The sequence below is a fragment of the Centroberyx affinis genome, unplaced genomic scaffold, assembly GCF_046629955.1.
Source record: "Centroberyx affinis isolate AG114_WGS23_722 - 3 ecotype Tasmania unplaced genomic scaffold, CSIRO-AGI_Caff_v1 ptg001486l_1, whole genome shotgun sequence".
Classification (NCBI taxonomy): domain Eukaryota; kingdom Metazoa; phylum Chordata; class Actinopteri; order Beryciformes; family Berycidae; genus Centroberyx; species Centroberyx affinis.
Genome location: NW_027279952.1, coordinates 138301 through 165595, shown reverse-complemented (window position 1 = coordinate 165595; position 27295 = coordinate 138301). Strand labels below are relative to the sequence as shown.

The 27295-nt window shown below is 45.2% G+C and overlaps 1 protein-coding gene across 1 annotated transcript; it reads right to left on the bottom strand.

The window, feature by feature from the left end:
- Positions 1-1578: 1578 nt before the first annotated feature.
- On the bottom strand, positions 1579-26828 carry lhfpl3 (LHFPL tetraspan subfamily member 3). The gene is made up of 2 exons (XM_071527071.1): positions 26396-26828; positions 1579-1853 (listed from the first exon to the last, which is right to left on the bottom strand). The coding sequence occupies exons 1-2, from the start codon at positions 26826-26828 to the stop codon at positions 1579-1581; spliced, it is 708 nt and encodes a 235-aa protein (XP_071383172.1).
- Positions 26829-27295: the final 467 nt, after the last annotated feature.

Genomic DNA, 27295 nt, shown 5'->3' with positions numbered 1-27295 from the left:
TCGGCTCATTATCGCTCCGTTCTCCGTCTTGTCCTCTCTCTCTGGTCCCTTGGTTGATAATGGCTTCTTCCTCCCAGTCACTTTGCTTATATGTGCTAACAGGCAACTGTGGCCCGGCTGATAGCGTGGCTGTGATTCATTTAGACAGGCTGGCAGCAAGCTGTGTAAACAGCCATTAGTAATTCATGACTCTGTCCAGCATCCCCGGGCTTCAATTAACCCTTGCTATTGCTGCATTCTTTCTCTCTGTCACCCATCGTTCTCTCCCTCTCTGTCTCTCTCTCTCTCCTCCCTCATTGCCTTTCATCTCCCTCTTTCTTCTTCTGCATCGTCCTCTCCTTCTCGCCTCCTCACCCTTTCAGTCATTCTCTTTGAATCTTAATGTGGTTCTCGTCTTTCCTCTCTCCCTTTCTCCTTCTTGCTCTATGCCACTACCCAATCCAAAATCCCACTGGTGATGGAGGCAAGCGCAGTAGCTGAGCAGGTGCCATGTAACACCTATCTAATGCATGCAAATTCACTTGTGTGTGTGAAATTATGCGAGGAAAACTTGCAGAGAACAAGGTGCATTTTGAATTCCAACTGCTCCTTGTTGTCAAGCTGCTGGTTGGGATTTGCGGCATGGCAGCAGGATACAGGTGCTGTCTTTGATGTGTGCTGCTCATTACTGTATAGTGCTTTGGTGGAAAGGCCATCATCATAATGTTTTGCATTTGTTATCTGGAGGGAAAACCCGTAATGGATGACAGAGGGCGTTACAGAGAGGAACAAAGAACTGACTGAAGACAGGAATTGCTTACCCAAACTGGCTCAGACACTTGGTCAGGTCCCCCACCTCAGGTACAGGTACTGTATATCCCACCTGTCAGAGCTTGTCTACCTCTCTACTTACACACTATCTAAATAGCAGATTGGTGTTTTAGTTCTACAAACATTTCTCAGAGGATGAACTGCTCAGGAGGCAGAAATAATCTCATTGGTCGAGTTAAACCTCAGTGGGCGGAGCCAACGAACCGCAGTTTATCAGAGCGCAAGTTGGCTAACTGGCAAACTTGAATGTAAAGAAGGAACTCGGGTCAAAATATAAACAAAAATATAAATGCAATGACTTATTTTTTTCATTCATTCATGACCATGGAAGGTCTTGGAAGGTCAGCAGGCTACTTAACTAGCTTACCTAGCTAGCTATAGGCTAGCATGTATAGTTTTAACTTCAGCTACACTTGTTAACCTAGATAACGTGTTTGCATTGTTTCAGTTAGTAGCAAGAGCGCTAGGCTTCATAACATTAGCTATCTTCTCTCTTTCCTTTTTCACTGGGCTTCAGAAAAATATCATGAGGAAAGCTGTGGTTCTGTGGCTCCGCCCATGAGGTTTAACTCAACCAGATTATTTCTGCTTCTGAGAAATGTTTGTAGAATGAAACCTTCAATTGGCATCAAATAAAGATTACAAAAATACTAAAAGTTGAGTTGACTCCCCCCACCCCCATCTCCCCTTTAAAATGATTCAGCGTCCATGGAATAATGACACCAACTGGATTATCCCAAACCCCAGTCTGCCATGCCCTGCCTGTGTCTAGCCACTATCTGAACCATGCGGTGAAGCGACCGGTCTCTTACTGTCTCCCAGCAGCTCCTCAGACATCAGACTGTCCTGGCGGTTGCCCAGGACGAAGGCCAGGAAGGAGAGGATGAGCGCGTCCATGATGCCCATGATGGCCAGGATGTAGGCCCAGCGCACCGAGCAGGCCCCCAGTGTGTACTTGTCCGTCTGCTCGCCGCACATCCGCTTCACCTCGTCACTGTCCCAGCCATCTGGGTAAATCATGCAGCCCAGAATCAGACATGTACCTGGGGGACAGACAGAGAGAGAGGGGTGGGGGGAGAGGAGGAGGGAACAGGGTTTAAGGTTTGCGGTGTGCTTAATTGTCCACCAAGGGAGGACTTAAAGTTGGATTCAGGATACTGTGTATTATAAAAACACCTCCCTCTTTATAAAAAACGTAAAAGCGCACAACATAAGAAATGTGCAATATACAGTGTACTCATGGGATGTAGTGGAGTGTAAACCCAGCTCAACGCTTTACACACGCTTTTATTTGCAGAATAGAGTTTACCCGCCCTTTGAGGCTGGCAAAAATCTTTATGATGTAAATTCACGGCGTACATATCAGTAAGCAGAATCAGACTGATGTGAGTTATATGAGGATGGGGTCTTTTAAGGGGAAAAGGATAAAATAATGCTTTATATTGGTGGTTGTTAAAGAAGGTCACAGTTTACCCGCCTTTTTATTTTCCCCTATGTCACTGAGTGTGCTCAATATAAAGACAAATAAAAACATATATCCACTTTCATTCATTTGTTCATTCATACATTGTGTACATTTTCTGACAGTGGAAGGAAGAGACAGTTATGTCCAGACATAAGAGAAGGAAGGAAAGTGGAAATAAGAGAAGAGAGGAAAGAGAGGTGACACTGCGATGCAGAGATGGGGGATGAAGAGGTGAGGATGGAGAGAGAGAGAGAGAGAGAAAGAGAGAGAGAGAGAGAGAGAGAGAATATGTTTCCACATGTCATAACACTCTCTGGCTGCCTTCATTAGCCTTCTGCTGCATGGCTGACAATGACAGACTGGGCTGTTAGAGAGGAGAGTCATCTAACAACAGTGCTGCTGTCAGTAGGGAGCTGTGTTCGCACACACACACACACACACACACACACACACACACACAGGTCAGGCCAATCAAATCAGATGCAGGTCTAGAGGTCTGTGTTTCTGTGTTGACAGTGCTGCCAAAAGCTAAGTCAGAATGTCAGAGGTTGTGTGTGTGTGTGTGTGTGTGTGTGTGTGTGTGTGTGTGTGTGTGTGTGTGTGTGTGTGTGTGTGTGTGTGTGTGTGTGTGTGTGTGTGTGTGTGTGTGTGTGTGTGTGTGTCGGGTTAGCACACACTGAAGGGAGCTGCCAGCAGATTAAGCAGATGGATAATCTCCGGATATGACGAGCCTTGGTGTCCCCCCTTCCATTGCTCCCTCTCTTTTTTTTTATTTTTTTTTATCTACCTTTAGGTTTCCCTCTACCTCCCCCTCCCTTCCTGTCCTTTCTCATCTCATCTACCTCTCCCTCCCCCTCTCTCTCTCTCTCTCTGGCCACTGTAATGAGAAAGGATGGAGAGAGTGGGACAGGAGCAGAGACAGTAGAGGCAGAGAATGAGCAAGAGAGTAGAGAGCGTCTCGGTGAGTCACGGCTCCCCGCTGCGCTCTCCCTTTCCTCTAATCTCTGTTTTTCTGTTAGTCAGGAGTTAAACTGCAACCGGCCATCCTGCTCGTGATTGTACCAATAACGGCGGCAACAAGCTACCGTAATAATAACCAGTATTGATGTAAAAGCGCTCTAATCCATATCCCACGCCTACATTTCCCAAGAGGCAGCGAGTCTATTGACTTTTCCGGCAGCCTCCCTGAGTTTGGAGATCAATGTTCTCGGAGCAGCAAAAAAAAAGGAATCCAACCTAAAACAGCATTTGCTATGTTGTTCCTGCTGCTGCCTTCATGTGCTCCTTTTAAGCTCCTACTTTTGAGTTTTGAAGTCACAAATATCTTCCCATTTTTGAAGAAATGATAATTGTACCCTGTGTAGTTTTTTTTTTGGTGGTGGTTGTTTTATTTTAGAAATCACAGCACAAAGCTGCGTTCTGCTGCAGGGGCAGAATAATGAGAAAATGCACACCAGGCATGTCGTTTTAATTTATTAAAAACTTCTTGTATTGATCACTTCTATCATCGGGTGTTGACACAGCTTCCATGCTCTCCGCCTCCTGAACGTCACATCTCAGCAACTCTGGTATCATAAAACATTCACACGTTCCCAGTCGTATTTACCGCTTTGTTGGGTCGCTCAGGTGCGCTCAGCTTGTAATTACTATATTCCTGACAGCAGCTGAAAGCAGCATTTGATCTTTGGTACAAACATTTTTTGTCAAAATTTGCATACAAGAAAAATTCTCTGCCAAAGCCTGAAAGACAGGAACCAAGGATCTAATCTGTGATGCCTTCAAGCAAACATTTGGAGCTGTTATAGGAGATTTGTGGACTGGCACAGGTTTACTATTTTGGGATATGGGTACATTTGCTCAACTGCAGTATGATTTTGTTTTTGGTGTAAAGCTCAAACAAACAATACCTTCCATAATGCAAATAGAGCAGTTTAAGAAGTGTCATTAGAGGATCTCACATGTTGAAGGCCTGACTCTCCCGATTTTGGGTTTTTCATGTTCATAGGCTTCACTGACTGAACTTTTGAAATACCATATACGAGTGTCTTTTTAGGGTGGATTTTCTCTTATTTATATTAGACGATTTGGCACAGTGTGTACACTTCTCTCCTGTGTAAACAACTTGCTCCTGCAGGCTTAAAGCTGTAATAATAATAGACTGGGTTCAACTGCATGCTGCCTCCACTGCAAATCTTTACAGAGCTTAACTGGAAGAGGGAAATGTCAGATCAAAGAAACACTATAGGTTGTCTTCCTCCGTCTCAGCTGGTTGCCTCATGATGTCTTTGTCTGTGCTGTGGCGGTGTCTAAGGTCTAAAGATTAGAGCCGGCTTCTCATGCCAGGGAAGTCCCAGGTTTGATGTAGGCTAGGTCTACCTACAGCCATGTTTCCTCTTGAAGTGTACACTCACTCACTGTATGTCCCTCCGGAGCATCAGCTAAATGACATAAACGTAAATAATCTAAATCCCACCTAATCCCACTGACTGATCTCATCATCATCCCAGCAGCTGTTACCTTCAATACCTAAAAATCAAAGCCAAAACGATTCCAAACGAAAAAAGACTTTGTTCCCATCTGCAAAAATGTACTGAAACGTAGTATCTAAAGTAGACGGAGTGTAGCCTAATCTTTCATCTTTAGCAGACGTGTAATTTATCCTCCAGGGCTAAAATCAAAGCTAAAATGATTCAAACAAAAGGAGTGTGTTCCCTTTACCCCCCCCCCCCCCCCCCCCCCAAAAAAAAAAAAAAAAAAAAAAAATTTGATTCAAATGTACTATCTAAGGCAATCTTTCGGCTGTAGCTATTTTTTCCCTCTTCTGAACAACACACAGCAACATTATACAGAATCCTACAAATAATGTGTGGCCTGCCATAACAGGACCAGGCCAGCGCAGATGGATAGATTTCCCCTCATCTCAGCTTCCCCGCAGCTCTCTTCGGGAAAGCGGCAAACTGCGCGCTATCCTCATCCCTGTCATGAATAATTAAACATATCATGAAACCCTCCGACGAGGAATCGTGTCAGTTCATTTCGAGTCTTCAGATGAGTGATGTTTTCAAAAACCCTCCGCAACCTAAAGGCTCAGGGTAACATTCATAGTTAAAGACAGACGAGAGTTGTGTTCCTTTGAGCGGGTCTCGGTTTATAACGTTCAACCACTTCAAACGATCTAGGTCGGCTGCGAAATCGAGCGCGCGGCGGCTGTTCAGAAATGTAAAAAAAAACAAAAAACGGACTGGTGGTGGTGGAGGAGGTTCTTCTCGCGTCCCGTTCAGCGCGAGGCGGCTGGAGGTGCGAGTAACGAGCCGGAGTTCACACCGAATCCCTCCGAGCAACTTTCGGACCCGGAGGGAGAGGAAGGCGCACCGCATCTCTTCTCCACGTGCTTATTATGAGACTTATTTGTCGAGCATATTTCTCTCCATGGGCGAGCCTGTGCATTCCTGATTCCTCACTGGAATGGACATTTATGCAGTGGTAGGGGGCTGCAGGACGATCAAAAGGAACTACAGAGCCCTATAGTCTCCCTTGGGTGCTCTCTCACCAGCTCATCGACTCTACACACTGCTGCCTGTGCTGAGGGGATTGATTAAGGAGACAGGATGGTATACGTAGCCTATATAGCATACAACTTACTGTATTATATATGTTATTATTTAATAATACATAATATGATACGTCATTGATCCCCTTAAGAAAAAACTCAGAAATTGATTTTTTTCTCGCAAATTTCTGACTTTAATCTCAGAAATTCTGAGTTTTTTCTTGCAAATTTCTGATTTTTTTCCCCACAAATGTCAATCAAACAATTCACCCACAATGGCCCTAATACTCTTCCATAGAGGTCAGAGGTCAGGGCGTTATCTCGACTCACTACTACACCAAAAAGTTTCTCAAACATCCCTTTGTTGATTTTGAATGCCCTTGATTTCTCTTTCTCTCTTTCTCAAACACACACACACACACGTACACAACAACATGTTGAACACACTCATCTCCCTCTCTCCTCGAAGGCTTCCCAGCTGACAGCTGTTGGTGGCAGGCAGGTTGGCAGCGGCCCTGGGGGCAATCAGCGGAGGAGGTGTCACAATCTAGACCTCGCAGTCTCCTCTGTCCAATCGCCACATGCTATTGAACGCACGTACACACACACACACACACACATCAAGCCATTGATTACGTTGCATTTCACAGGCCCAGCTGTCTGCTCCACGCGATTCATGTTGCTTTAAATGTCATGGTTATTGAGTGTGTGTAATTTGTTTGTGTGTTTGTGTGTGTGTGTGCGGGGGGATAGGATGAAGTGGGTGGTGCTGGGGTTTTGGAATAATGGCAGAGAGAGAGAGAGAGAGAGGAAGAGAGCATGTTTGTGGACACATATGCGCTCTGCATCAAGGTGGACCGTGGCAAATGATATAAATGGGAGTTAATTGGGGCAGAAACCGACAGATGCGAGGAGGTATGAGGACACTCTACGTCCTCCTCTTTCACACTCCCTTCTCTCTCTTTCTCTCTCTCTCCTCCCCCCTGCCCTGATCCCTTCTGCTCTATGGAGAGAAGCCTACATGTGTGTGTGTTTCAACTGAAAGATAATAAGGGTGGGGGTGGGATGATTTGCAACATGAATCCTGTGCAGTCTGCCACACTGCTCCCATCCTCATTAACACCTCTTGTGTTCGGTCCACTAACTCACACGGTTTGTCCCTGCCGCCGACCGCTGGCTCGGCAGATGAATGAAGCCACAGCGGCTCCCGGCCGTACGGTTCAGAGGATCAGCTGGCACACGATGCATTGTGGGAAGCACAATATGGAGAAATCAATATGTATGAACAACCAGGGTATAAACGAAAAACACTTCAATTGCAGTTTCTCCTTAACTGCATTCAGCAGTGTAGTTGATGGTGTGTGTGAGTGTATAAAATAGACCAGGGTTGGGGTCAATTCATTCAATTTAATTCCAATGCAACTGAGGAATTGGAAAAAACCTACAGGAAACCGAATTGAATTGGAATTTCAGGAAGTTTAATTTAATTCAATGAAATTCAGTGAAATTCCATGTTTTTATTTGGGTTTTTTCTTACCACATATCTGAGATTACATGTAGTGTTATATATTATCAATACTGAATATCATAAAATGTTAAAGGTTCCTTTCAGGTGGTATTTGATGCATGGCATGTAATTGTAATACATGCATTATGATTGAATGTATTTGATTTCTTTAACTGTCTTTTATTTGATTCATAATGTTGGATTTATAATGTTTAGTAAGTCAAGACAGAGTCCTGTCATTCCAATTCAATTCCAATTCTGTTTCCTTAGAGCTGGGTGACATTCCAATTCTCTCCAGGAATTGAATTGGAATTTACCATGCAGTAAACCCGTCTTCGGAACAGTTGCCATTGAAATATATAGGCTAGTGTGATCCCAGTATATTCTACCCTTCTCATTAACTGCCATAACACTACTGTATTCAATTTATATTTTGACAATCTGACAAACTTGCCCTGTTAGAGTGGTAATTCTCACAGGGAGCTGTCCATGCACAGTGGTGCTGAAATGTACACCAGGTCCCAGCTGTATTCAGCAGGACTATTCTGCACTATACTGGTGCAACAATACTGTGTGCTTTAGATACCAGCTAGGTCGCTCCGGTCCGCTCTGTATGCAAGCCAGCACACAGCGGCAACAAAAGGCCATTTGCATGCTCTTTTTTTCTTCCCTACCTCCACCACAACACCATGTTTCTCTTGTCATTGTGGCTGATAAGGAGGGAGATGGGGAAGGAGAGGTGAAGAGATAAAGCAAAGAGCTATAAAGGAGGAGACAAGAATGAAAAGGAAGGGTGAGGGGAAGGAGAGATGGAGAGAGTGGGCGGTAGAGAGAGAGTGAAAGAAAGAAAGAGAGAGCAAGAGGAAATGAGAGAGAATAGTAGAGGAGAAAGCGGCTCTTTCTATCAGCTTGTGCTTAAAATAACATGAATGGTTGCATGGTGTTGGCTTGTCAGCTGGGAGGACAGACAGACAACAGTGACTGTCGGATTAGGATGCCTGGCATGACAAGGGGAAACAATACGATGTCAGGAATGAGGATGAGCTTATTAGAGTTATTAGGTATATCGGGTCAGAATCTGAAAGTGTTATTATCGTAAGAGATGTGAGCGTATGTGTGCCCGTGATTCGTGTGTCGTTTTCAGGTAAGGAATGAAATGGAAGAGAGAGGGGAAGAGAGGATTGGAGAGTGACGGCTGGAGGAATATGGCAGGAACAAGGGTTACAAGATTGGAATCCCAATGCACCTCATCTGAGACATGGAGGGGGAAAAAAAGGGGGGGCCTGTTTAAAAATGCAGCGGCAGACAGCGAGCGCTCCACCATCAGAGAATGGCACACTGCGAAAACACACTTCAAAGACTTAAACAGAGACTTCAGTCAAGTCGGGGCAATACTGGCTAATCCACTCCTTATTTTACTCGCTGGGACGACTTCAGCTGACTATCATCATTCAATTTCTTGAAAAAGAAATCGGCTCTGTGTCTAAGAGAAGGTAGTTTGGGGATGGTCCCTTGAAAAGAGTGTGCCATAAAATTGATTGAGGATCAAATTTACAATCCAATCATCCCTGTGCTGAAGCAGGCGCAAGCAGCTTGGGCCTCTATCAAGTACAGGCCAAACAGAGCTGTGAGAGTTATCGTATTGTTAGCGCTTCATCATTTCTCAGTTGAAAAAACAACTGACCTTGGTTCAAGGTTATGAACACCTTTATTTCACCTAAATTTAGTTGTCGAAACACAGTGGCCAGCTGCATTGCTACAATTTTATAGATTCTCAATCTCGGTCAGAAAATGTGTAAATAATGTAAACTGATGTAATGAAAGCGTCTGTCAGCCAGTCAAGCTGATGTTGAGTGTCAGAACAACAGGCTCACCCAGCGCTAACTCAATGCTCACAATTGTGTTAGTAATTTAAGATTATTTATAGATACTTCAAATGGCCCATTTAACAACCCATGGCAAGGCAAAACCAAACAAAGGAAGCGTTCCTCTTTAGTGATAATCTGCATAAAAGTTATTATGATAATCCTCCTGGGCAGAGGTATTGTTTTCCTTCTTCAGATCCCTCCTCTAATGCACAAGGACCCCTGCTGACTACAGTAGATTTGAGAGGATTTCAGAAGTTGCAGCCAAACTCCGATTTTGCTGCCTGAGTTGACTGAAGTTAGTTCTAGTTGGAATAGTCTGATCTGTGTTTCCAAGCAAACTGTGATCAAAGCTTCCTGTGATCTCCACAAACACATTCGGGGGCGCAAGGTCGCTCCCTACACCAATCATCCAATCAGCAGTTGGAAGCAGGGCGGATGAGGTAGATGCTGCATCGCCATGGTGACAGGCTGCCTGCTGTCGCCGCTCCAGTGATACGTGGAATTGTATGGATGACTACAAGTGGCAGCAGTAAACCAACACCTCAGTACTGTGGTGTGAACATGACTCATGGAAGCCTCTCTCATCTTCCCCCTCCACCTATTTCTCTTTCATCTCCTCTGATGCAAGACCTGCCATATGTCCCAACCCTCCAGAGGAGCCGGCTCGCTCATACGAGCCGCATATCCTCACATATGAGCTCCGCAGCCTTAATCCAAAGCAGCTTTTGTTCTCTACAGTACAAGAGGACCCCGTTTCCCATGAACCTCTTGGGTGGGGGAACATAGGACGTGATTTGGAACAGGTGTTCTCATTAATTACTGGCTCCCACCAGCGAACCTGAGGAGTAAACAAGCATCTGCCAAGGAGGATCCATGCTGCCTCCCAGACAGAAGAAGAACATGTGTTAAGCCTTGTATACTCACTGTCAGCAAAGCTAAAATCCCCCTACAGCGATAATGTTTTTGAAGCATTTCCATGAGCGGGATAAGCCCAATATTGTCATGGCAAGCCTATTTGGACGGGGACCAGTGCAGCTATGGGCATATGGGGTGAGAAGCAAGAAGCAAGAGGAACACTATTTCATTTTCTCAGTTGGAGAGCGAGAAAAAGCCGGAGGGTCAAATTTTATTTGCAACAATCAATTCAATGAATGATCTATTCCTAATTAGCCCAAAGGAGGCCTGTTTGTGCTGTCCAACACGCAGACGCAGCCCAGGTACTTTACACATTTCGCTGCAGATCAATCACCACTTCATCTAAGCGCTCCCTCTCCCTGCACTGCTCTCTCTCTCTCTCTCTCTCTCTCTCGCTCGGCTTCCTCAGATGTGGTGACAGTGTTCTTGAAGTGGCAGACAACTTTGGCAGTTCTTCTGAATGTTTTACGGCTGTCCTTATTTTCTCTCCAAAACCATTTGCCTTTGAAGTTGGGCTGAGGGGATTGCTCCACTCCACTTCAGTAACTCTAACGTGTCTCTGATCTGCGCTGATGGCAGAGTACATGTTCTCCTCTCTTTCTTCCGAGCATTCCCTCTCTCTCTCTCTCTTTCTCTCTCTCTCTCTCTCTCTCACTCTCTCTCTCTCTGTAATACTCAGCACTAATGACTAATGTTGTGAGGAGAGAGAGAGAATCCAGAGCAGTGTCTCGCTAAGGAAAATCCACCTGGCATGAATAGAGAGATGCAAGCTGGCAATAATGGGGCACCGGAGAGACATTAACAATGGAGAGACATGGCGATACTTTGATAGCCAGTGGTTATATAACAGTGGAGTCTTTGAAGGGAGGGTTGGGTTCCTGGAGCACAAAGCTGAAGCTGCATGAAGTGTTGACACCCTCGCGTTTGATGTGAGAGCGCGAAGCCACATCTCCTCACTTATCATGCAGCTGTGGTGCTGCAGTGCCACAGACGCTCTCCTGACCTGCGTTGTGACCCCCGAAGGAAGGGGCTGGGCTTTAGGGAACGGCCAAACAGGGCTCCAATCCAAGCACGTTGCCATGGAGACACCTTGAACTCCGCCGTGGCGCATTAATTCCCAGAGTGCATCCCTCCGTCCGGCAGACAGCTCCTGAGCACCCACTGATCCCGGCCGACAACTCCTGCCGATCGCGCGGGGAGGAAAGCGATACGACGCTGCCAGCAGAGTGCCGTTTCTATGGCAACCGCAGCCGGCTCGCTCACCGGCAAGCTCGGGGAGGAAGAGCATTAACCGGCGAGGTGGCTGCAAACATCGCTGAAACAACACACGTCCGCTCTCTCTCTCTCTGTCTCCACACACACAGCCCGTGTTCTCTGATCCGTGACCTTCAGAAAATGGTGACTGTAAACAAGTGGGGCCTCGCAGAGCAACACATTGCAGAGTAGATGCAATTGTTATCACACACACACACACACGCACACATACACACATGAGAAAACACTCAGACCCAAAAGAGCAGCCTCTGAATACATGGAAGAGTTGTTCTTTTGCGACTCCCCAGTGTGATCATCTGAGTCCGCCGGGATGCAAACCCTCCCGCAGCTCGCAGTTCCTCCCTCCCCCTGCTAAGTTTTTCAAATAACAACCCTCGCTGCGCCGCTACACGCGTGCTGCAGCCTTTTGATGTCCTCGCAAGCTCGGGCCTCATTTGTATTCTATTTATGCCCAGAGTCTTCGCTAAGCTTTCTTTGATACAATCCCCCCGTCAACATGTTTTTCATGTTAACATTGTTAGTCATGTTTTCCACGCAGCATGGTGCACTTCCTCATTTGCAGCTCAATACCTCCCTTATAATCATAGATGGATGATCAGTGTAATTAAAGCCTCCACCTCGGAGGATGCGAGCAGCGACGTAAGCCTGTGGCTTTGCAAACTGATTCTTCAACAGCTCATAATGGGTTTACGTTGGGTTTATCCCGCTCACTCTGGCTATGTAAGGGGGAATTTCTGCTGATAAGTAAGTATGACGGGCGACAGGAACGCATCAGTTAGACATTTATTAGGCCGCTTCACCGGGACGTAGGCGCTTTGACTCGCTGACAATAGCTGTCATGTTTCCCTAAACTCGGGTCAGCGCAGACTTAAATCTTCTTCCGAGGCACTTCTCCAGGCCACAGACAAGCCGGGAGGGTAATATATTCTGGAAGTCATGTCTGTATGATTGCTAATAGCCTCCAACCCGGCCCTCGTCAAGCATCTTCCACATCCACGATAGAGATATTGATTGATGAGAGGATGGAATGGTGCGGATGAAAGGCCGTCATGTTTATGGCCTGCTGAGAAAGCTATTCGAGGGGAAGTAGATAATTGTCCTCCGTGGAGGCATCTAATGGATTTGAGTTTTGCTTTGCCTCTTGCAGCATGAAACGCGGTTCTGCTCAGAACTATAGGGATGGCCAGGCCTAGAGGGGATTTCGTAAGCCATATATCAAAGATGGAGGAAACCAAGAGAGAGGGAGAGACATAAAAGAGGTATAGGCTTTGAACACAGGGGTCCGGCCCATGCATGGTGGCCTCATTATCAGCTCTACTGGAAATTGAAGATGAATGCCATACAGAATGGGTGTGGTAAAACCTGCTGCAGCGGCAAAGTGACTTCTCTAAAGTTTATACCTCTCTGCTGTCATCGAAAATGAAAGTTTACAGCTGTTTTTCAGACTTGGTGGAAATTGGGCTGTGTGGCGCAACCTTCGCCAAAGTGCCTCCACCATAAATCAGCGGGCACCCGGGCATTATTCACCCTCAAACAATGACAGCCAAGTGTCATAACCGGCCTCTCGCAGAGTCTGATATATGAGGAAAACCCGGGCCTGTGCGTCAGTCTCCCCGACACAAGCAGACACCAACATCACTCATTAGCTCAAACACACGCTCACACACACACACACACAGACACACACACAAGCTTATCCGACACGGCTTCTCTGCCCATTTTCAAATGGGTCACTGTGCCCTTGTCCCGCTCCCTCACTGTGGAAGAGGAGAATAAATCAAGCGGCCGTCTCCTCCACCCCGGCCCGGTGATCAAGAAGATAAACCCCGATGGGAAATCTATAAACCCTGCCCCTCCTCTGGGCTCGCAGACATGTGAAGGCTGGCGGCAGCAGAGGAGACGTGTTGACAACATTTAGAGCGCGCTGTGGAGGACACAACAACAACAACAACAACAACAACAACAGCAACAATGTCCAATGGATCAAAAAGCAGCTTGATGTAGCTGCTGTCTGTTGGATGCTCATTTGTTTGCAAAAAAAAAAGCAGCAAAGCAGGTTCCAGTGTCAAGCATGGAGGTGAAGACTGTTTGTTTCTTCCTCTTATTATTTTTCAGATAATACATGGTGGAGAATGACAGGAGAGAGAAAGAGGGAGAGGATGTGTTGTAAGCGCAGCGTTCGCGCCTTAGCTCTAATGTACCAGACTGACCTTGTTCAGAGCTGTTATGTAACTGGTAGCTTGGTGTTTGTTGTGTTTTCCAGTTAAGTTCATAATTAAAGTGGTAATCCTCAAGATACTTGTTTTGTTTTTATTATTTTGTTGCCATCTTTCATTGCTGTGGTGTTTCAGCACTGCACTTCCCAGAGATCACCTGTCAATCAAACAGTGCGGGTGGGACTTTTTTTCATGGACCTTCTGTTGATGAAGTTTGAGTTTCTGTCGGTGGCGCTCTTTTCTTTGTCTGTTCAGCCATGGTGGCTATCGCTAGTTCTTCTTCTAGTATTTATTCCAAACAAACTGGAAAAACAAAATGCATCACTTCCATCAAATCCAAGAATGCCAAGAAGTCAATACTTTGTGTGTCCTTGTGGAGAAATTTCTCCCTAAATTGTCTCGAGAGAACGATCGTCTTATAAAAGTGACCAGAGAAGCTTCTTTACAGTTTTAGATGGGTTGTGTGCTTCAGTCGTCGTGCGTGCAATCAGTTAAGAGACACAGCTGTTCATTTTCCCAGCTGTTTCAACCGGCTCTGTACTGTAGACGCAATGCTGCTCGGACCTGATGCGTCTCCTTGCAGTGAACCTTGGGGCTTTGCATTCATTCTCAATGGTCAAGTCTCCATCCAATGCATCCTCAACTGGTAAGTAAACTCTTGCCAGGATCTTTATCCATCCTCCGTCCTTGTGTTCTTTTGTTTTGGAATCATGCTTCGGCAGTTAGATATTACGTAAAATGTGTCATGGAGGACAAGAACACACAAGAACCCATATTGAGAAAGAGGCTGGGTGTTTAGAATGACAAATATAAATGCTTTCATGAAGTAGCAAGTAGCAAAACAGACATTTATTTGTATGAAAATCCAGCAGATTATCACTTAAAATACAAAAAGTTAAGACTAAGAGCTGGGAAGAGGGGTTCAATATTGAGCGGTTGTAGTATGCCAGGTGCTAAAGTGTTTTTTGTCCAGCATACCAAACATGTTCATGACAACATGATGGCTTGTTGTTGGTATATATCTCCTCTGCCCTATCCCTATCTACCCTATCCCTATCTGCCCTCTCATCGCCCGCAGGGCTCAGATTATTTGTGTGGAGGATCGCTCTCCTTCTGCCCTCAGGTCCTAATTAAGTGCAGTTCAACTTGCTTCTTCTCATAATTATGAAGTCTGGGAGAGAAGAGCTCGTTCAGGGCCAAGTGAGAAGACAAACAGACTGAGGAGGAGGGAGAGAGGGAGAGACGGTGGGCAGGATGGGGGTCGTTTTTTACTGCAGTTTGCAGGTACGTGGTCTTACCAAACAAGCCACATAGACTCATTTGCATTCTCAAGCTTCTCTGAGAGTAAATCCACCACAGAGAAGCAGGATAGTTATTGCCGCTATCCCCTGATTACAATCAAAATGAGGATATTTACTTTAAAAGCAAGATGCGTGATTGAATTTCACACAAAAAAACTGCACCCCCAAGAGAGACTCGCAACACAAAACACACTCTGAGGCTTTCATTCAAGTCTAAGAAAATAATGATTTATTCACAAAGCGGCAGTTATGTTGATATGTATAATTCATACTGAAATGACTCGAGCGGGCACGCACAGAAACAACAACAACAAGCGTTTAATCCGCAAGGTCATTCGAATTGGCTGCAGCGTCCAAAATATCTCAACTGTGAAGTGTTTTTGTGCTCAGACCGAAAGCCCCGAGGGATCGAGAAGCAACAAAGTCATTCAACTGTCTGTCTGCCATACTGTTGGTTCGGGGTCTCGTTCCTTGCGTTCACCCTGTCACATTCCATCAAGGCAAGGCAAGCCTCAGAGCCCGCTCTTGTTTTTAGCTCTGACGGTAAACTTTTACACAGTTCCCGGTCGTTTGAGGTTATGAGGAGCCGTTGGCGGACGGCGAGAGGTGCTTCCCCACTGAGGATTCAGTTGATTCAGTATGTAGGTCTCTAAGCACACAGGGGATGAGCGGCACAGGCCGGGGCAGTAGGGCAGGGCTGCAATCAGGCTCGCCGTCCTCCGCCTCCTCCACCGTCCTGGCAACACTAATTACATTACTTCTGGGGAGACGGGATAATCAAATCTTAATGAGGCATGGAAGACTTTCAGCGCGGCGCCTGACATGGCAGCCTGGACCAGCAGAGGTGGGGCGAACCGCCACCTTTTTCGAATGCAGGAAACCTCTGTCGAGTTGCGGGATGTGTACGTGCTGCACCAGCTGTACAAAAAGCATCTGACAGACCTTTCACAGCGGAGTACTGACCCAGGAAATACACCGGTCGCCTGTCAGTGTGACACTGTCCACCCGGGTAAAGCGGTCAAACTCTGCTTGGTGTGAAAGTTCAGTGCTTAAAGGTCCTAAATTATTCTGTTTTCATGATTTTGAATGAGTATACTATGGCTCAGGATAAGAATAATGTTCTTTGTGATGTTTTGCAAAAAAATGTAGTCTAGTTAAAAGGGTTTTTATTGAATAAATGTTAAGACTCTGATTGGCCGACAATACCAGCTCATCAAATTCAAATGAGGTAAATCTGCTGAGTGAAGGCTTTCCAGTTCAAATGCTGGAAACTTGCCTGATAGGATGGATTTCAGTAATTCTATAGTGGGGACCAATCAGGACCAAGTCCATTTGTGATGCGTTGACTATGCGTTAGTCTGACACTATGTCACTGAAGCAAAATTCCATTTTAACAGTGTCTTCATTAAACATCTTTGATCACATATGTATATAAATAGAGGAACATTTAAATTCTACAATATGGCTTCTTTAATCCATTTTCAATTATGATGTCCGCCATGTTGAACACAATGAAAAATTACATTATGTGATGACATTATAAGGTGGGACATTCCTGTGTACAAGACCCAGGAAGAGGCAAAGTTAGATAAATCTGAATCTAAACCACTGTACATCCACATTTATGGCTAGCCTATGATTAAGGAGGAATAGATTGATAACTGAAAGTCTTAAGAATAAGTTCGTTAGCGTTAGCGGCTTCCCACAAGACTCAAAGGGAGCAGGAAAAAACGCGAGGCAGAGTGTTTTGTTCTCCTCTGGGACAAGCTTATGCTCCTCGAGATTATCACTTTCCCCTGCTGGGGGATTTGTCACTGATCCCTCGTGCAGTGGGGAGCAGGCAAGCTATTTAGTGACGCTCCCTTAGGGATGCATAATACAATAGGATAATACAACAGCAGATTGAGAACATTTTCTTTTGCAGAGAGAAAAATATCATAACATCAACGGCTGCTCGCATCAATGATACTCCTACTCAGCCGAAACGCATTCATGCGCACATGCACTCCAAGACACACACACACACACACACACACACACACACACACACAGAAGATGAATGCACCTATGATAGTCTCTCTAGTCTCTCTTCCTCTCATACACACACACACACACACACACACAGTCACTCCAGACTGTTCAACAACACTCTGCGAATGTCAAACCGGGAGATGTCAATCATGCCTGTTCATTCCCTCATGCCATTCGGCGCTCTCATTTCCTCCCATATCCCCTGCTGCTTGCTCTCCTACAGCTCCATAACTAGCACCTGATTAGGAGTGTAAGCGCTGTAACATCAGGTACACAGCAGCATAACACATCCACATCCTGCAGAGACTCCCGGAAAGACCTTGTTATCTCCCCATCAGCTCTGTCTGGCAACTGGACACAATGCCATCATTTCCCACCAATTTAAAGGGCAACGCAGCACTGGAGAATGCCAACAGAGCTCCAAAGCAGGCGCAGTCCCTTCCTCTCGCCTTCAACGCAACATGAGAGAAGCGCGGCGCGTCTCATGAAACATGGATGAAGCACCTCCAGGCAAACATGGAGGTGCCCCGGAGAGAGACACACTGCTCTTTAAGAAATTGCGTTTTTGTGTGTATCTTCACCCAAGCACGACTGTGGGTGCAATTAGCGGTTCAGCTGTGCCGGTGTTTAATAGCACTGATGCGGAGGAATTGCCCTCAGCATCTCGTAACAGCATTTAAATAAACCCGCTTCCTCAAAGTTGTCTTAATGACTAGGTAATGGAGCCTGTGAGGTCTCCGGTGCTTGTCCCTATAAAGTATCTGTCCTGAGCTGGCCGATAATCGATGGCATTAAAACTGCCATTCAGTGTATACAGTTTGGGCTGCTGCCACAACAGACATTCAAAACAATAAGGTAGCTGTTTCCCCCGACTCGGTCCAACAACATACTCTGTGTTTGCATGCTTAAAGCAAAGCGGCCCTGGAGCTGTTATGTTAAGCTTTGTTTGTGCATGTATATTATGTCAATAAGCGCCCTATCATCGACATTCATCTCTTTGCAATTTTACCCTTAATGGAGGAGTATCCATTTAGAGTCCATCAGCACTTTGAAGAATAAGGAATTTGGATGTCACTTTCATCTGTTTGGCAGCGCCGACAATCTCCTCTACGTCTCCCATAATCTCCATCTCTCTCTTCATTCCACCTCCTAACTGTGGCGCAATCAAAACTGTCAGTCACACTTATGTCTCTAAATACCTTGCGACTCCCCAATCAGACACGCCACTCTTGCTTTACCTCAAACGGGCCTGAGCCGGTCCCACGTCCCATCTGTCCATCACGCTTCAGCTCAATTTTGAAGCCACTTTAGCTCATGAGAAATTGACAAACTTATTATCACCTCGCGATGACAAGTTATTCATCAACGGGCTCAGGAATATGACCTTGACAAATCCAGTGCATCAGCATCGTGGTTGTTTATCTACACAAGCACAGGGTCAAAACCAAGACCTGGTGATCCTTATTCGAGGAAGCACCCATACTGCAGAAACCGCTTCACTGTTATGGTATCCAGTAATTGGTTGGCGCACATTAAGGGCAAATTCCTCCCCTTGCCGCAGCAGATTTGTGGGCAGCTGACGAGTAGAAATGACTACATCTAGTCTGGCTGAGAGTGCGGCGTCTCGTCTCGGACACAATGTTCATCTCACATCACCGTTCCGCCGGACCACACACGCCACATAAAACACCTCGCCCTCTGTGACACCCTTTACATCGCCTCGCCCACGTCGCCTTTGGATTTACTCACAGCCTGACAGCTCTGTTAAGTAGATCGCTGATCATCTGGGAGTCCGACTTGAAAAGACACATTTTCAAGCCTTTTTTGTTTTGAGCACGCAACACGACTTCCTGATGGAGCCGTGAAGCGGGACAAAGATGCTTTGTGCTGCTCTATTGTGCCGCCATTAAATGGAGCTCTTGGGTGCAAAGTCTCTTTCGATTTTATTTGTTTGTGTAATGCTTAAAGGGGAAATAAGATTTTTTACTGCTCCACGGGGGAGGGGAGGGTTTGTTGATCAATACCAATGACTCAACGAATACTCCTCCAGTCTTTAAAATGAGATCCTAATTCTCTGTGAGTTTCAACTGACTCGACTGGGCTTTCAGCTGCCTGCATCACAGTCTGTGCTTTTGTTTTTACTCGGCGTAAAACCGCTGTCCATCTGCTGTGACCTCTCCTATAGGCTTAAAGCAGAATTTGCCTGCTCCCCCTCCAGGCGGCACCTGTAGGGCGGGCAGCCAGCGATGGAGCCGTAACCTCTCCTGTAGTACATTGAAGCATAATAAGAGTATAGCTGCTGGGGCGGGGAGGGGGGGTGGGGGGTGGGGGGCTACCAGCTGGGCACTTTGCTGAATGGAGAGAGGGAGGTGAGTAAGAGAGCAGAAGGTGTTTCCCCCCTCTGTCTGCAGGCTGTAGCATGAGCTGAACAGTGGGCTCACAGTGGGGAGCGGGCCGACTTTCATCTCAGCACCTTCAGATCAACACATCACTCACTGGGTTCTCTCAAGCTTTGGCTAATGGCCTTTTCGGTATGTATGTGTGTGTGTGTGTGTGTGTGTGTGTGTGCGCATGGCTGAGTGTGTGTGTGCCCATGTCTGCGTCTCAGGCTCTTGTGTGGTCATGTTACATCACCCTAAGCCTCTCAGACACTTCCTGTCCGTCATGATACTTGTGAGAGGATAAGACCTGGCTGATGTCATTAGCTGCCGGCTTTAAATGACTATCTCAACTAGCCAGGAAACACACTCGCAGCTCTCGCTAATGTCACTTGCGATGTCTAAATTAGGGATGCGTCAAGCAACCGGCCGCCAATCGGCAGCAGCAGACACTCGCTCTAGATGTGAGAGCGGCGATCGGCCTGCTGGTGATTGTTCCCGTCTGATGCTCAAATGTGAGTAAGAACATTTGAGCAGATTGAATCGTCTTAGCCACACAGAAGTGTGTTGCCTGGCGTTCCCATCAGTGTGGGATCTTACTCATTTCTTACACAATATCTGACAAAGATGTGTCACTCTCAGCACTTCAACACGTGTTTGGTGGTGGGTTAACACATGCTTGCGTTTCATCATAACACGTTAATTATAGAGTTCGACTGATACGGGTGTTTGAAGGCCGATACCAATACTGATATTTTTAGACTGAGGTCGTTGATATGAGATATCTCGCAATTTGACCTTTTTCATGTCAAAACATTACAAGTAGTCAGTGTTTCCCCCAGATTTGTATTCTTGTGAGGGTGGAAAAGCCTCTGAAACAGCATTTAAAACATGGGACACGAAAATTCTCCATGCTAATATAATTCTTTTAGATTGGTTAGCAGTTCTTTAAGTCAAGGTAACACACCCCTATTCAACAGGGAAACTCTGGGATACATCAGGCCTTTAAATGAAGAATTAATTTGCCAAGTCATTATTGAACAATTAAATGAATAAATAAAATGTGGAAAGAAAATAACATTTAATTGCAGGTTTTACAGCCTGTTTTTATGTAGCTGGGGTCAAGGAGGAACCTCCATCATATCTGCAGTGGTCAACAAGACTGGTTAATATTTGACATAAATAAAAGGCCAATGTCAGCACAATATATTAGCACACCGATATATTGGTCTAACCCCAGTTAATAACAACATATGTGTCATGCGTGTTATTATTTATTTATATATTTTTTTAAACTTTTTATTTATGAACATTTTTCACAGTATAAGGACAAGCAAAAAGAAAACAAGAAACAAAAAAGAAAAAAAAAAAGCAAACAAATATGAGGTCATGGGGTGATCAAGGCAACTACTACTTTAACAACTGCCTACTTTAAAATAAAATATTGCACGATACATAGAATAATTATGAAAGATCTGTCTCATTGGCTAAATAAACACACCATTTTTCCCACCGTTTTTCACCCACTTCTTTTTGGAGCCGTATGGAGTAGGTCATCTGTTCTAGAAGATGTAGGTGTTTAACAATGTTGACAAAGAGGCCAGCAGTAGGGCAGTTTTTCTGAAGCCAATATTTTGTAATGGCCTTTTTACTTGCTGACAGCAAGATCTTTAGGAGGTAGGCATCATCTTTACTTAACCCGTCAGGAATATGTCCAAGATAGAGGGATGTAAATGTTGTACTGATACTACAACCCAGGGTTTTTGAGATGATTGTTGTTACTTCCTTCATGCGTGTTATTATTGACCCATATTGAGATGAAAAATAACTCAAATGTATGTAATGACACATGTTTTTTAGTGTGTACTCACATTTTTATTCAGACCATCTGGAAGATGTCTTCTGAATTGAAACTACTATTATGAAACATTCTTTACTATCACTACATTATTATCAGTATAAGCCTATCTTGTTATTTAAAAACTCAGTGATTGATATCAGCTAAAAAACACTCCCAATCAGAACATCCCTAAACGAAATTACACCTAAACTTAGAATATGATGTGAAATGGATTTCTAACTTCAGATTAGAATAAAGGTATTAACATGGCTGTTTAGAAAAGTGAATGGGATAAGTGTGTGTACAGAAATAACATGCTGTACTTCAATTTCAGCTTCTTGAACATTCACTGCGTTACTTTTTGTTATCTAGCCAGACACACTGCGATAGCGTCTCCCCGTATCTTCCCCTCCTCTTTCCAAGACACGATGTGATTGTGATAAGTATGTCCCAGTTCCACTTGCCATCCTTCTGAAGAGGTGTAAAATTGAATGCCACACAACGCACCGTGCGCTCACATAATAATATCAGCGTTCACAGTCAGTCACACACTATATCAAATCATGTTATCATGCATCAAACATAAGAGCAGAGATGACGGGCTGTGGAATTGATATGAGAAATGCATTCAGACATCGAGAGGCTTTGTGGCACGTCACGCGCGCACAGCCACGGAAAAAAAACACACACACACACACAGCCTCACTCTCTCTGTCACTCACACACACCCACAGCTAAACATTTACACATAACTACACCCAGGTACAAGCGAAAAGGCCATACAGTGACAGCGGCTGTCCCCTATTAGAGCTGTGGTACTATTCTGGAGAGAAGCACATGGATCAATAAACCTCCAGCAACCAAATGGACCTTTTATTGTTGCCTGCTAATGCCAGCTTCCCTCTCTAGAGGACCACTTAGTAGGCACAGAGTGCAGCACGAGGCGAGCCACTTACTGTGCGGGGAGTTGCTAGTCAAACAACCAGGAAATGGACTGTGTACTGTAAATGCTTCCACAACACTCTGAGTAACCCATCTTGGTTTCTGCCGATTTCTATGGATCGACAACTCCAGAAAATGGGGCAGCTGTTCACTCCGTGCCAATCTTAATGTGTGCACTGGCTAGGTGGTGTGTGCACGTGTGCATGTGTGTGTGTGTGTGTGTGTCAGTGAGATCCAGATGGTCATCAGAGCTCTGGAGGCCGTCCAGGTCATTGAGCAACAATGTGCAGCCTCCCATCAGAGGCGGCCAGGCGTTGTCTGGCCGCTCCACACTGTCCCCGCTCACCTCACACAGCCGCCACTGCTGCTTGGTTTTCAGCAGCCAAAAGCCATAATCATTGACCTTGAGGGTGACTGTCAGTGTCGGTTTAGGGGGTAACTGGTATCTTATAGTGGGAAGGGGGTTCAGGTAGAAAGGTGGAGGTGAGAGACGGAAGGGAGGAGAGAGAGAGAAGTAAAAGATGGCTATTTTCAACTGTGCAAAGCTATGCAAAAGACATTCTGGGAATAAAAGAAATCAAAGCAGCCCACTGAGCACTAGATGTGATTTCAACGTTGCATATAGCTCTCATATAGCCCAGGATCTTTTTGCCAATGTATAGTCTAGTGTTAGACCAAGCAGTAAATGCATTATTACATATTTAAACAATGCAAACACAACTGTAAATAACACAAATATGCACCAGAGAAACCCATATGTGCAAGTTAATGCTTTAATTTTGTCATATACCCCAGAAAGCGTAGTCCAAGATGTAGACCTCTACTAAACATTCACTTTTAAACTGTGCTGCCTCTTTTATGCCTCAACACTATAATGCATTAAGGTCTTTTAAATGGCTAATCAATGTAAACTTGCTAATTGGGAGGATATGGTTCTGCACATCTGTAAAGAGACTATAGGAATATAGTGCGCCTCATCATTGTTAGTTATTATCTTGAGATCCTGCTCTTATCTGCTAGTGGGCTGCGCTCATCAAACATTCAGGCTATCCCATCAGTGAAGAAGAAGGGTGCCTCTCAGCTGTATGTTCAGTCTTTTTGATGGCACATCACAGCAGCCCATAACCACCTGAAATGACATCTGACAGCATTAAGCCACGGGAGGATTTTTTCACAATCACATTGGGATTTCAGACTGCTTAGAGAGAGAAAACTCCTCGATATTGCCAATTACAGTTCCCTGGAAATCTCTTAATAGCCAATTTCACAGTGGCCTCAACGTGGCATTTTTTTTGAGCGAATGAGACGGAGGAGGAGAGGCGATATGAAGGGAGGCATATAGGGCTGAGTGAGGGAGCGGCCGCAGGGGCGAACGCCGACACGGATCGCGCCTGCGAGCGAGGGAAGCGCTGCGATGATCAATAGGAGACAGGGAGCAACGAGCCGCCAACAAACTCAGAACCCCCCGCTGTCATTGCCAGTGTTGACTCCCTCTCACATCACTGACAACACCCATTCCACAGTGTGTACCCACTCTCATCAGACACAAGGCAGATGACTGTATCAACTCTGGCATTTAGAAATAGTTTTTTTTTTTCACCTGACTGTGTTGCATATGCTCAGATCTGCTCCCTCGATACGGTGGGAAAACTGGGGAAAGCGAAACACGTGACTCAGAGGAATAAGAAGTAGCTTTGATCTGTGAGGAGGAAAAAAAATTGCGAAGACACAAACTGGCAGGCTGTGCCGCTCATTAGACCGACTTGTGATAGAGCTCAGCGCAACATGACGCAGTGCTGTGTGCTTTTTCTCCAACATAATCCACCGCACAGCTGCTGGGGTTTGGGCTGCGGAGGATACATTTGCAGCGGAGGGTGTTTGCATGAAATCTGAACATAGTGTATAGATTAGGCCTAACATCTGGCCAGTGGTGCTACTAACCTCTGTCTCTGTCAAAGGTTAGTGAGTTAGGTGGAATACCTTTGGGTAAAAGGTTCATCACTGATGGGATTCAGTGGTTGTTTATGACAGTGGACTTTTGAGACACATCTTGACTTAGAATAAGGATAGATGTTTACAAGCTGTGTTGTTCTAAAGGCAAGAATACAAGTGCAATATACATGAATGTGATTCTTATTGCTTATGACATTTTAATTCCCATCTGTGAACATGAGCAGCCAGCGCTTAGCAAACACAGCATCATCAAGATGTACAGCATGATGCTGGGAGACTGACTCTGTGGATGCATTTTTTTTTTAGTTTATACACACAAATTTGATTTATCTCAATAAGGTGCAAACAATTCTGAACCACAAAGTGTGCTCAGAATCATCCTGGTTTTTGTATCAGTCACCTTTACAATCCTTTCCTATGTGTTTTTCAATGGAGCTGCACACTGGTGTGATTATTTTATTACAGGAAAAACCCTTCTTTCTTGCTTCTGGCTGAACAGGAAAAACTAAACTGTCATAGGAGATTTAAAAAAACAACCCTTTAAATTACAGCTCCTTCATCTGCATACTTAGTCTATTATCTCTATTAACAACACTTCTTTTCCCAAGGTGTAGCCTAACAAAATCCAGTAATCTCACCAGTGCAATTTTGGCCAAGGTCATATCAATGACAGGCCTACTGATAGTAGATAGATTTTCTTACATTTGTGCAAATGTCTAATTGCAAGATAACAAAAAAAGTTGATAAATTCTGACATTCAGTGTAATTTTCCTTTAAGCATTGTCAAACTGGAGACAGGCCAATAGTTGGCTAAGATATGGAGCTCAGTTACATCAGATATTTGAAAATGTCATTTTGGATGGGAATCAAAATCTGTGCACAAGCAAATTTTCTGTCTGTTCCAAACAGGATCTTGGAAATTCAACTGAAAATCATTAAAGGCAGTAAGCAGCACATCAGCCGGCGCTACAGTATATAAATGTCTCTGGTCCTTTGATTTTTGTTTCCCCTTATTCTTTTCATATGGTGTGACTGGGTATAGTGTATTTAACCCTAACCCTAACCCTGTTAGAGAGATCACTTGCATATTTCCAATTTAACTCCCTAGTTATAAGGAAAGTATTATTGTAATGTAGCCTAGTTTTTTCCTCTGCACATGGAATACCACTGGAGACTTACCTGGTTCAAGGATATAAATAAATAAAGCAAACCCACCAGTTTACCCACCTTGTTTATTTGTGGGATACAGTTTACCACCTTTTAGGCTGAATCTGGACATATGACATAAATTTAGGATATACATCATAGTAAGTGGTATGATGGGTTGGCATGAGGATAATATTACATTAATATATTTTAAGGAAAAACATGCATAAATGTAAATGCTTTTCTGAAAATATAATTGTTTTTGGTTTGTATTGGTGGCAGCTGAGCACTCATGATGATCACCAACTGGTCTGGAGATCATAGTTTACCCACATCTTATTTACACCACTGCCTGGTTCTGAGGAGCTGACTAACCTGTAGGCCAGGGCTTCCCAAAGTGGGGTCCGGGGACCTACAGGTATCAGTGAAGGTGCTCCATGGGTCCCAAGAAAATGAGGAATACGTTTTTTTTTTATATTTCTTTATAATTTCACTCTTTAGAAGTTAGCACAATGAGAGTACACATATGACTGAGTTTTTGATCAGAGGTCTCACTCATCCCACTGCTGCTCTGTTCTCACCCCACCTAAACTACAGACAGTTGCATAATCTTGTAATCATCATCAATAATCATAAGTAACCAGAGAAATCTCACATTTGGGACAAAAGCTTGTCGAATGGGGATCCGTGGTAAAATGTGTGTCTTTTTGGGGTCCTTGACATGAAAAAGTTGGGAGACCTCTAGGCCATAGGTGCAGTCTGTCTGACTGTGTGCATATAAACAAACTTATTTGCTTTTAACTTCCGGCTATAGGTGTACTCAACTGTTTTTAAGTCAAAGACCCCCAAATAGACACACATTAAGACACCAAGCACCATTTGATAAAATTTTGTCCCATGGACCCCATACAGGAAGACTGATGAACTGTATAACTGTCTACACTGTGGGTGGGGAGTTAATAGTGAGAGTGAAACCTATAATTAGAGCAGTCATTCATACTATAATTAGGATAATGTCCAATGAATTAACTGATAATGGAATTAAACGATTCCTCATTTTGCTGCATGGGAGCCCCGTGGAACCCCACTAGATGACCTCTGAGGGCCCCCGGACCCCACTTTGAGAACCACTGAACTGTTTTATGAACTTCCACCTGTAGTGAACAACAACATTAGCAGCAGCAGTAGAGTCTCCTACCTGCAGCCAGCTGCATCCAGCCGCAGATCTTATACACGGTGCCGGTGCTGCAGAAGAAGAACAGCGCAAAGCAGCCGATGCAGGTGAGCACCAGCACCATGGACATGCCGATGAAGAAGGAGGCGGCCTTGAACGCACCGGAGGGGATGGTGCTGAACTCGGTGAAGCTGCCCTGGCAGGTCAAGTCCCGGGACAGCCCGTTGCCGATGCAGTAGTGGAACAGACCGAAGTAGCCCGCCTGCGGCGTGTCCACACCGTCCCCGATCCAGTAGGGCTGGATGAAGCACACCACGTTGACGATGGCGAAGAGGATGGTGAAGATGGCCCACAGGACGCCGATGGCCCGGGAGTTGCGGACGTAGTTGGTCTGGTAGATCTTGGCAGCCTCGGAGGCAGGGAGCATGGTGGTGGCGGCGGGGGCCCCGGGGACCATCCTCCGGTCTCTACGGGCGGTGTTTACTCTGTCCTCAGGATCTACTAACCTGCCTTCACCAAACTAACATCTGTCGCATCGGATCCTTTAAAAGGCATGGTCAGTACACAACTTCTACTTGTCTAGCTGTCTTTGAAAATCTCTGCTTTTGCTCAAGTCCAGCCTATGTGGTCCCAGATGCACCCACAACATCACTGCGCTCTCGCATCCGCGGCACGGTCTGGTTTTGGGTTTTTTTCTCTTGGATTTTCATTCATTAGGCTACACTACAATAACGAAACGTGCGCTCAGGAAAACAAGCCGTAGGCTAGGAGACCCATCCTCCATTCAGAAGCACAGAGGTTTATCCTACAGCCTTCACATTTAAAATGCCCCTACCTGAGCCGTGGCCAGAGCCAGAGATTGTTATTCCGACAAACCGGGCAGTTTATCCGAGGGAGGTTCAGTTCCGCAAATCACTATGAGGC

Coding starts and splice junctions, on each gene's coding strand:
- lhfpl3 (XM_071527071.1), bottom strand. CDS start 26,828: ATGGTCCCCGGGGCCCCCGCCGCCACCACCATGCTCCCTGCCTCCGAG. Junction 1,854..26,395: donor CTGGATGCAGCTGGCTGCAG/GTAGGAGACTCT, acceptor TCTGTCCCCCAG/GTACATGTCTGATTCTGGGC.